General features: G+C 52.4%; 3 protein-coding genes across 3 annotated transcripts; 1 reads left to right on the top strand and 2 right to left on the bottom strand.

Annotated features, from left to right (window-relative positions):
* Positions 1 to 440: 440 nt before the first annotated feature.
* GNI_066510 (hypothetical protein) lies at positions 441 to 2,735 on the bottom strand (the record flags this gene model as incomplete). The annotated part of the gene is made up of 1 exon (XM_011131860.1): positions 441 to 2,735. The coding sequence occupies one exon, from the start codon at positions 2,733 to 2,735 to the stop codon at positions 441 to 443; it is 2,295 nt and encodes a 764-aa protein (XP_011130162.1).
* An 18-nt stretch (positions 2,736 to 2,753) lies between these two features.
* Positions 2,754 to 7,278, top strand: GNI_066500 (hypothetical protein; the record flags this gene model as incomplete). Its single annotated transcript, XM_011131859.1, has 3 exons — positions 2,754 to 2,849; positions 3,018 to 6,835; positions 6,963 to 7,278. The coding sequence occupies 3 exons, from the start codon at positions 2,754 to 2,756 to the stop codon at positions 7,276 to 7,278; spliced, it is 4,230 nt and encodes a 1,409-aa protein (XP_011130161.1).
* A 1,693-nt stretch (positions 7,279 to 8,971) lies between these two features.
* Positions 8,972 to 10,201, bottom strand: GNI_066490 (hypothetical protein; the record flags this gene model as incomplete). Its single annotated transcript, XM_011131858.1, has 1 exon — positions 8,972 to 10,201. One exon carries the CDS (start codon positions 10,199 to 10,201, stop codon positions 8,972 to 8,974), a length of 1,230 nt encoding a protein of 409 aa, XP_011130160.1.
* Between the last annotated feature and the right edge of the window lie 1,001 nt (positions 10,202 to 11,202).

The raw sequence follows: 11,202 nt of genomic DNA, 5'->3' as shown, positions 1-11,202 counted from the left end.
GGGGGAACAAGGGACAAGATGAGATGGGATGGAAGTATAAAGGGACATTCTTACATTCCGGATTTCCTGCATTGACCTCTTTATAAAGGAATCGATACCGTCATCTTCAAACACTGATCGTCGATCCATTCTCTTCTCTTCCATCTTCTGGCTCATGGATTCTTCCAGACTTGCGAGGCGCTCCTTCAGGAACTTCTGAAAGTCCACAGGAGATTTGAGCACACTTTCCAGCATCTGATTTCGCTTCTTCAATATCCAGTAACGATTTAGTAAGACCTGCAACGACTCCTTATTTTCCAATCGGTCTCCAATAGTACCAGAAGCGAGAGTCCCAGATGTGAGTATGTCAGCAGTTAAGGTTCCCAGTGGAGGGGTCATTGACTCCAAAACAATACGGGCCACTCGTCGTGGTATCCACACGGTTAAGCTTTCCAGTTCTATCAAGCGACGGCCGTGTGTGTAGGGCAACTGGCTGTGGGATAGGATGCCAACGTGTGTGTAGGGCAACTGGCTGTGGGATGGCAAAGTGGCAAAGTGTGTGTACGCGTCAAACATGTAAATGCGTGTATACTTAATGGAGTGTTTGGTATGCGTTTCTTGAGGTCGTGGGATGTTCTGTGGGCGATGAATTTGGTGAGTTCTGATTCTGCGCATTGTCTGACATCGGCAGCGAGTTTGATGATTATGCAGCGTCGTAGGAATTTCTCGGCCTTAGTGATCTGGGTGAGTTGTGATGCTCTGCGAGGTTGAAGTGCTGAAAAGTCGCTGAAGCTGCTTTCCAACTTGTTGCCTAATTCGTTCATAATAGTACTAAGGTATTTTAGCTTGCCGAGATTAGAAAAGGGGGTTTGAATGCAGCCGTCCAGTGCGCCTTCATTTTCGCACAAACGTTTTATCTGCTCATATGAATAACACTTCTCGCGCACGAAAGCTAAGAAGTCTAGCAGACCCGGTTCCGTCTTGAGCGACACCGTTGGAGCGGATGGCGGCGGTGCCGGCGGTGGCGGCTGTTCTCCTGAGTACCGGGACCTGCTGGAAGGCAGCGAAGTCGCAAAGTCAAACACCAGAGTCGCGTCCGTGTTCCGTGTCAAAGGTAAAGGTGTCCCCTCCGCCGCTGCAAATACTCCCACCCGATTACACAACCCGCGAGCGTCCTGTCCACGACTCATATCGTGGACCGCGCTGTCCGTTCGTTCGCCGAAGGAAAAGACTGAGCCCGGGTCCTCACGCACCCGCTTCGAACCCGTTTCCAGAGGGTGGCTGCGTCGCTTGACTCCCGCCACTGTCGTTCGTTCTCGTAAAGCCACCTCGCCATCACTACACCGCCGGTCATGTGCGATTTCGTCTACGCTGCTGTCTGCACACACACGCGAGTCGCCCCCATGGCAGTCGCACCCGCGACAACGGAACGCCTCCTGTGGCACCGGACTGCCGCTGACCTGGTGCTGACTGCCATGGACTTCACTGATTAGAACGGGCTGGGTGCGGTATACCATATTCTGACTCGCATGCATATCAGTCGGTCGCCCAGGTATGTAGCGGACTCCGCTCGTACCCGAGGGAACATCGAGACCGTCCACTCGCTGCGGCTGACCCTCCATCCCGCCCGAGCTCGTCCCGTTGGCGTTGACTACTTGGTTACATCCGGTCCGGCTTGTGTCGGAAACTGAGTGGTTCACACCTACCGGGTTCACACCTACCAGGTTAGCACCTACCAGGTTAGCACCTACCAGGTTAGCACCTACCGGGTTCACAACCACCGGGTTCGCGACCGCCTTGTGGTTATTCCCGAACCCCGAAAACTGTTCGGAATAGTTTTCAGGACACGGCTGGGATGACGCTTGCCACAGAGCCCGATGAAGAATCATTAGTTTATCAACTTTGATTAAATCTATTCTCGCGAGATAGTCGAGAACTGTAGAGTTCGGCGAGATGTAGGGCTTCAACCGAGCCACGAAGTATAACCGATCCTTTTTTTCGTTCGGGAGTTTGTCGAACATCTGGTAGTCTGAAGTGTCGAACTTCGTCTTCTCCGTGGACTTATCCGCCGGCTCAGCACCCACTGTAGGCCGTCGTGGTTTCGGTGGTCGTCCATTTCTGAATATATCAACAATATTACTGCCTTGTTCATGACTGCCTTGTTCATGACTGCCTTGCTCTTTGCCTTGCTCTTTGCCGTGCTCTTTGCCGTGCTCTTTGCCGTGCTCTTTGCCTTGCTCTTTGCCTTGCTCTTTGATGTGCTCTTTATTCTCCGTCGACCATCCTTCAGCTTCTTCTTCCCTGTCACCTTTGTCTTCTTCCCTGTCACCTTTGTCTTCTTCCCTGTCACCCAAATACTCTACCGAATTAGCTTTGGACTGACTAGAAGTCGGCTTGCCCCCGTTTGCTTGTTCAGTGTCTCCACTACCCCGCTCGTTTCGTTCTGAGACAGGGCGGGCATTCTCTTTAGCGCCAGCGGTTTTATGATCACTATGCATGGTCGATTCCTTAGCCGGTCTCGGTTGGTTGTCCAGGACGGAGAAGTTGTCAGGTCCGGTATGGTTGGCGACATGGTGGTCCGGTGCTTGTTCGTTTCCTTCGTTGTTCAATCTCCGAACTTTTTTATGCTCTCGGATGTTCGTTTGGCGAGGTGCGCAGTCCTGCAGCGGCGATGGTGCCACGCACTCGTTCACTAACGAGGCTACCCGACGACAAACGCCTTTACGAGGCGGTGTGGTGGAGGCATGAGCCCGCATTTTTGCAAGTCTAAAATTATGACGCAGGAGGAAGCCGATGCTTTAACGCTTCGTGATGTCTATGGCTACCTCATGAAGAAGCTGAACAACGAGGAGTCACTCGAGATTAAGGAAGTACGTGCACACGTGTTTTGAGACCAATATCTAAGATCAAATCAGGTCAATCTAATCGAGGGAGGTTCCGGGGAGGTTCCGGGAAGGTTCCGGGGAGGTTCCGGGGAGGTTCCGGGGAGGTTCCGGGGAGGTTCCGGGGGGAGCTCGCTTGCTATGGTGTTGTTGTAGGATCGTCCGGTGAGAAGGCTGTGGCGGTTTTTGGTAAGGAAAACGAGTGAGTATGGTCGTGATCAAGACATTAGTGTGACTAGCAATGAAGGTTCTGAGTTTATGTTTGGCTGTATGTGTCTGCAGATCTTGGGTGGATGTGAGAGTAACCGTGCGGCGATGACTAAGGCGGGTGTGGTGAATTTATTGCTGGGTGCAATGCATCGGCAGAGGGATGAGCAGGTGGCGCAGCACGCGGTATTGACGAGTTTGGAGTTGGCTCAGTACGCTGAGTTTGCGGAGGAGTTGGCTTCTACAGACGCGAAGCGGAAGTTGTTGGTGTCGATGGTGGAGCGTGCCCGTGCTTGTACGCAAGAGTGCGTCTATGATGATGTCGAAGACCTGGTGGGGCCGCGAGTTCAATTGCTAGAGCGAACGGCTTTGACGGTGGAGACATACAACGATACGGATGCCCTGGAACAGGTTTTGGAAGCGTGGAACGATTACGACTATTATTTTTACGGGAAGCTGCGTGTGCACTCGGCTGCAGATCTCCAGGCGCTCCAGAAAAGCGACCGCAAGACAAAGAGCCCCAACAAACTTGGCCGACGTGCTTCGCTCGCGCGCCGAGCCAGTCAACTCTTCCGGCGCAAAGAACGGAATGGCTCCGACCTGTCGGACGCGTCCAGCGATCTGGCGCCCTCCACGGCAGCCACGCCGCTCGAGAGGCGACGGTCCGTAGTGTCGCCGCCCGCGCCCGAAAAGGCCTCGCCTTTGGAACGACGTAAGAGCGTTGTCAGTCCGGACGCCTTGGGCCAGGGGAGCCCCGCCAAAGGCAGTGCCGGCGCGGTTGGCGCCGACCAGCAATCGGGCGGACTCATCCGGCGCGCCTCCCAAATGTTCATGGCAACGCCTTCGCCGAAACGCGACTCAACCAAGTCGCCATTGCCAGCGAACGTCAGCATCGCCCACGCGAGGCGCCAAAGCCTGGGGTGCGCAGCGGCGACGGCGCCGATTCAAAGACGGGCGTCCTTTTTTGCGCGCAAGACACCGGAACCAACAGCGGTGATCAAGGAAAAGGATGAGAAGGAGAAGGCCAGTTACTTGATGCGCCGTGCGAGCATGGCACCAGACACGGTGGATGTGCAGGCCATTGCACGTAAGATTAGTTTGGGTAGCGATGTAGAGCTGCGTAGCACAGGAATGGAGAGCGCTGCCTTCGATTGCGACACAGTGGACTTTGACCAGCAGCAGTTTGTTTCTCATATGTTGGAGCATGTGATGCGGGCATTACGCAAGCTTGCGAATCCCAGTAACTTCGCTGAGCTCTTTCGGAAGAATGTGCCACTGAGACTTGTCGGATTGGTGGTCGACACAGAGACACCGCCTGCGGCGTTCTCAGATGTCCTGTACCTCATTGGGTCGACCGCGGGGCATAAGTTGGAAAGCGGTAAGCTGCTTAAAGATTTGTACTGTGAGTACAAGGCGGTGGATTCGATCGTATCTCTCATTAAGCGAGCCTACAAGCAAAAGGGCGCCTACGTCTCCGAGACGATCACGAACGGTTGTTTGGCCTTGGCTGCGCTCGTGGTGGTTCACTTACCGAACATTCGCCGGTTCCAAAAGCATGGTGGTGTATTTTTGTTGGTGGATTTGATTAATGTTCGCGGTAGCTTTAACGACAGCAGCTCGGTTAATGGCGCCTCAGCTCTGGTATGTAATCTTTGTTTCAAGAACCCAGATATGAAGGGCTCGCTTGGCGCAGCTGGCGCGTGTGCCGCATTGACAACAGCCTGTCAACTCTATGAGTCTGAAGGTGGCCTGTCGAGCTCGCGTAATATCGCTTCTTTATTCCGCGCGATCGGCAATCTAGCACTCAACCAAGACAACATGCAACGTTTCCTAGATGCGCGCATTGATCGAGCCTTTGCAAGCTTCCTAGGCCAGGTTGACGACGAACTAGATGCTACCACCGTCGAATCTAGTCTCCGAACACTCAGCAACCTCGCGATTGAGCGAGACAATATGGAAATATTCCAAATTGTTATTGTACCGTTCCTATCCCTACTTCGGAAAGAACGCCATGACTATTCCAACATCCATAAATGGGCATTCGACACTCTTGCCAACCTATGCAGACTGCCGGAGAATGCGCAAGTCTTTTGCCGTAATGCGGGCGTGGAAACAATCTTCGAGGTTTTGCCGTATCTCGACAAGAACACACATCTGTGGGCGTCCGTTATCCACGTGCTAGGTATCCAGACCACGCACGAGCCAAATGTGCGGGTCTTATTGGACGCCGAGGTCTTCGCTGTACTTGACCGATGTCTGAAGGAGTTCAAACTTTCCGTCAAAAAGGACAAGCAAAAATTGATGCAATTGACTGCATCAAAATCGAAACGTGACCCTGGTGAGTTGGAGGAAGACGGCAATGGTGTGAAGAGTGCGGATGATCAAAATCTGGCGATTTTGCAATTGTCGCAAATGCCTGTTTCAGGTATGAGGTGTGCACACCGTTTGCTAAAGAGCAAGACTGCAGCGGAATTATGCATCCAATCGGGTGTGTTTACTCATGCCATGGATGTGTTGTCGATGGACTTGAAGCAGCAAATGTTAAGTTATGAATGTCTGAGAGTGATTTTAGCGACCATCGCGCATTTGAGGGGACCAGATGCTAAACAACCCGAAGACTATCCGGTCTTAGCCGCAACGCACGTAGCAGATGAGAGTGACCCGTTCTTGACCGACGGCTGGGGAGCTAGCGAGTTGCAGTCGATCATAGCCGGTAATAACCCTCTTGGATACTTTTATTCAGACCCCACGAAACCGGCATGGCGAACGGAGTTGGGGGCGCAGGTATACCGGGAAGAAAGAGAACAACGCATCTGGGAAGAGCTTGGCATGACCAGACGGATGAATGAGCTAGTCGAGGCTGTACGCCGCCAAATAGGTGACCCGCGAGCTAACCGGAACATGCGGCTTCTCAAGGTCGGAATCGGATTTTTGGCGTGGGTCGCCAACGAAAGGATCTGCATTACCACCTTGCTCCGGCGGCTGGACGTGGATGTGGACCCAGTGACTCAGGAACCAGTGAACCTACGACAGACTGCGCCGGAGGAGGTGGTTGACAGCGGACCGAAAACGTTGCAAAGGCGGAAGAGTGTGTGGGACGCATTCAAACGGGAAAAAAAGACGGAGGAGGAAGACCGTGCGACGAAACGTGGTTTCGGCCGAGGACGTAAAACGGAGCCAGAGGGTGTGATCGACATCGTAGGTGACGTGTTCCAGAACATGTGGAACGACGACAAAACAATTACCGAGTGTTTCGCACTGCTTAACGGACTCGTGTTCTGCGCCTTTGGGAACCCCGACCTTTGTGCGCTGCTTGCGGACGTCCCTATCTACCGGAAGATAAAAGATTTTATGGACTCACTTGACGGCACCAAGACCAACGCATACTGGATCATGAGTCTTAGAAACTACAAACGTTTCCTCATGACTCAGGGCTCCTTCGTACCGAAAGAGGACGGCATGGGCATGCTATCTGATGTCGAGGTTAGTCCCATCAACGAACCCGCCACCTCAAGACTAACTAGTCGTGCTGAAAAAGGGAGCGCGAAACGTGCCTTCAAAGAAAAAGACATCCGCGTCATGCATAACCTCCTGCTACCAGACTACCCCTTCGCCCTCACCGATTGGCACGTTGACCCGTTCCCCGACGGCATCATGAGCCTCCCCCTTGACCAACGCGCCGCTCTCCGCAAGGGTGGACGAGCAGACCTCTACGAAGCCGACGGGCTCAAGTACCAATTCTTCTGGCAGTCCAGCCACGATCTCACGTACGTTCACACCACCACCCGCCACACACACACGTGTGCAACAAACACACACACACGTGCAACACACACACGTGTGCAACACACACACGTGTGCAACATATTTCCGTGTAACACGTTTCCGCGCTAGGTCTTTCGAATGGAGGACATTGACTGTGGAAGAAAATGTGAAGGATGTAGAAGACCCCACCTATCCGTACAATATTGCGATTGCACGCATTATTACAGTGACTCCGGGCACCGCTGGCTCCTCTGCTTTCGAGGTTGCGGCGCAAAAGGGAGAGCCGATTTCAGCCAATCGTTGTTGTGTAATCCTAGGTCCACCAACACCGACACATACGCAGGGTGTAAATCTGAGTCTCAGGTTCGGTGCTGCTTCCGTAAGGGATGCGTTCATTAAGCAGGTTGCCAACTGGCGGGAGGCGCAAGCCTTCGGTTTTTTGTGACAGATTACATTCTGACTGGGATAGATTCCCTCTCCCTGTGTTTGTTCTCCAGGGCTTGGCTTTGTTCTCTTCTAGCCGGACTTGGTGGGGGAAAAAAATAAGGCTGGGACGAGGGGATGAGTGGAGAGGATCGCAAAGCCAAGCCCTGGAGGTTTCCGTCGTCCTGGAATTCAGGTGCGACTTGGGAAGAGCGAGATGTGGCGGGTCGTTTAGCAGAAGACTTCGCCACATGTTTGCTTAGGTGGATGGATGACACTGGAGAAGACGGAGTGCCTCAGGTTGAAGAAGTCGTGGTTGAGCCGAGTAGCAGTCGGGCGTCAATCGTCTTCATTAGGGGACGACCAAAGCTTGGCTTCGAGCTTGAATTCACTATCACCCTTCGTGATTGCAATGGCGAATACACCGTGTCCGAGTTTTGCGACTATGACTCATCTTTCCGAATCGTATCAAACGGACAAATAGACCAATACAAACAAGAGCTGGCCGAAATCCTGAGCAGGTTCAGACCTCAACTTCAACACTATCTTTTTGCTTGAAGTTAAGAGGGTTGACAAAACATCAACCCCCATGGTCCCTCCCCCAGGGACCAAAGCTATGAGCATCCCTGGAGGACTTATGAGACAGGACGGTGGAGGAGGACTTCGGCAAAATTTTATTTTTAAAAAAAACACAATCCATCCAGGTTGTTCCCGACCGGGATGATAAAGGACGCCAGAGTTTACAGAAGCATGGATGGCCACACTTGTGGTTATCTTTACAACTTTTGAAGAATGTTCCTGGTTATCCGCTCCTCTATTACCGTGGGGGATATCTGAGTCGGCTGTAAAAAAAGCATGTAGCATATAACATGCTCGTGTGACATGCAACTGAAGAACGGTATGATAACCACACGACTAGATACACGACTAGATACCCGTCCAGAAGAAGACGGCTGGGACCTTCGAAGGGATTTACTCATACCTTGTTGAGACAAATCTTCAAAACAGGTCCAATAATAAAATACCGAACTAAGGTGAGGAGCTAGATCTTCTATATCTAGCATTCCTCAATCCGTCGGCTGACAATACACGTAACAAACAATTCATGGGCGGTACGGTACTATTGACGGTACTGGTTGATGTGATGATAAACATAGGGTATGGTACTCCAGAAGGTTGCGTGGGCTGCCCGTGTGGAAAGATGTGTGTGCTGCCTGTGTGGAACCTGCCTCCACAATTTTTTATGCACACAACGTAGGGACATACGTATCGTGGATTGCGGGGAACATTTATTTCGATGAGAGCCTAGAATCAACATAGAGAAAACGTCGATAATCTAGTGATAGAAGTGAGCTTCGGAGGCGGTCGTTGTTCCGAGTCTAAATCCTCTGAGTCGCATGGGATCATTGTTATCCAAACTACCCCTCCCTCGCTCACGACATTAGGTTCTACCTGGTATAGCCAGAAGACTCGCGCTCTTCCAGAACGGAGTTACTCCAAGGATCGGCCCTGTACGAGGCGGAGGCCGTGCATGCCCGAGGGAGAGGCAGAAACCGTTCAAGAAGTGGGCTTTGAAAAAGCAGCCCAAACATTGCGCTTTCGTTCAAGCGCCGAAGCTAGTTGTGGGGTACAATAGGAGTGGGGTACAATAGGAGTGGGGTACAATTGGAGGTTATGGTAAAAACTGGAGTGGGGCCGGTGGAGTGGTGTGGATGTCATGAAGGGGTGGTCTCGGCTAGGTTGGTTCTGGTGGAGTTGAGACTCCGTCTCCATTCGGTAGTTGCGGTATTTTGTACCTTCTTTTGAAGCCATGTGGATTTGACCCATTCCAGGGCAAACGACGAGAGCACCATCGTGCGCGGTACTGGCCCATCCGGATCCTTCGCCGCTAAGGTGGTGACCGATCTCACCACGAAGTTTTTGGAGAGTGGAACTTTCTCTGTGACTGCTTCGGACAATATGTGACATAGGTGGTTGTTGACCACTACGCACGTCTGTCGCTCCACTACAGGTGCGTGAGAAGGCAAGAGGGGGTTGTATTGCAGCTTCTTGTCCCACCGCAGAAGCCGCTCAATCTTCCCCGAGATCCTTTTTTGAGCAGGCGCAGGCACATCCTCGGTTGTTGTCACATCCTCGGACGCAATCACAGCGTCGACCGGCGCCTGGGTCACAGCCTGTAGTGCAGCGGTGTCCTGTGGCGAAACAACCTTTCTTGGCGGCAGTCTCTCTGGTTTTGATAGTACTTGGTGGTTGTTCGACAATGCAGCCCCGTCCTTGTTCGGTGTGGCTACCGTTTTTGTTGAGGTGATGTTTGGCAGAGGCACCCCAGAGGGGTACTTCGGGGCCTCCAAAACGTCCGCGACCGTCTTGGTTCGAACGGGAATCCGGGACGCCCTGACGACCTGAGCTGCTGTCGGGACGGCCGGAGCCGCACCGCCCGCAGACCCCTTGGTCGAAGCTGAGACCATCTCTGAAGCAGACACCAGTGCGGCCAACGTTTTCTCAGCATCGGCCCTCGCCTTCGCACTCTGGGCCTTGAACTTGGTGACCTTGGCCGAGACCGCCGCGTCCACAGATTTATTTGGGTGGACCTTGACTGCAACCGGTCTCTTCTCGATCTCGACTGCAGCCACGGCGAGAGGGACTGGCCTCGTCGACGACAGGCCTGCGGACCCGGACAATGGACGTACGGCCGAAGAACCAATTTGTACCGCGTTTGTACCCCCGGCGGACAACATCTTGAGCACGCTTCCCCACTGATCACAATGCCATACCTCCGAGGTATTCTGGATTCCGTTGCATACCTCCAATCGTCGACGGTACGCCTCCGAGTGGAGGATCGCGTCGGCTAGTTCTCCGACTCCCCTTTTAAACTCACCAATTATTTCCGTGTCACCCGAATTAATCACGGACGCGATAATTGATATGGCACGCTCGTCGTCCATTGATCTCGTCTTGATCTAGCATAACTCACGTCATGAACAGGGGAACAGGGGATTTGGGAGCGAAAGGGGTCGTACTAGCTCGTCCATAATTTCACGTATTTGAGTCGCACATTTTTGTTCCGCATGTTCAGTAATTACTGGGACCCTGCTATAATCTCCGCACAACTGACACACAGACCACCGGATGGATACCACCGGATGGATACCACCGGATGGATACCACCGGACGGATAGAAACTGATGTAACGGTAAGCGCCGTCTGTAGAGGAGTGTAGGTATCAGGAGGTAATGGCTTCGGCAAGATTGGTTGTCAACGAGATCAATCTGCGCTGGTACATTGCCATTGGTATACAGTGGAACGACTTGCTTAAATCCAACCAAGGCTGTATTGCACTTCACAAGTATCGTTGCTGCTTGTTTCACTGGCATAAGGTCTCTTAGCATCATCTCCGTAACCTGACCGATTCATCCAGGTGAGACCACACCGCGATTCATAGTCAAAGCAACAGTACAACGCGTATTTATGTACATCATACTTTAGTCACAGAGATCCTATACTAGGCCTATACTAGGCCTATACTAGGCCTATACTAGGTGCTACGGGCGGCATGCATTACGCTACTTACTGGGGAAAAACCCGATTGTTGACATACCGAGTGCGACCGGACCTTCAGGAGATGACAACCTACGTCAGTCTTATAACCAGCGAGCTATACAACCCAGCAATGACCTTCACAGTTTTCTACGTCAGCAGTTGTCCACGCGGAAGGTAACGTGCTTTTCTTTGGCTTCATCCCATGAGCTCTTGTATTTAAAGTCTAGAGTAAAGGAGCCAGTCTTCTTAGGTACCAAATGAAATATGTCTAGACCGCCTTGTCCAATGCGACCTGGCTCATCTCTATGGTACTCATGTTCTATATAAGCCCAGTCACGCCAGGATTCTTCCTCATCCGCGATCTGATAGGAAGGTTTAATTCATCGTTCGACCCGTCGTGGTTCGA

The sequence above is a fragment of the Gregarina niphandrodes genome (genome assembly GCF_000223845.1).
Source record: "Gregarina niphandrodes unplaced genomic scaffold scaffold00011, whole genome shotgun sequence".
Taxonomy (NCBI): Eukaryota; Apicomplexa; class Conoidasida; order Eugregarinorida; family Gregarinidae; genus Gregarina; species Gregarina niphandrodes.
This window is presented reverse-complemented; position numbering and strand designations above follow the sequence as displayed.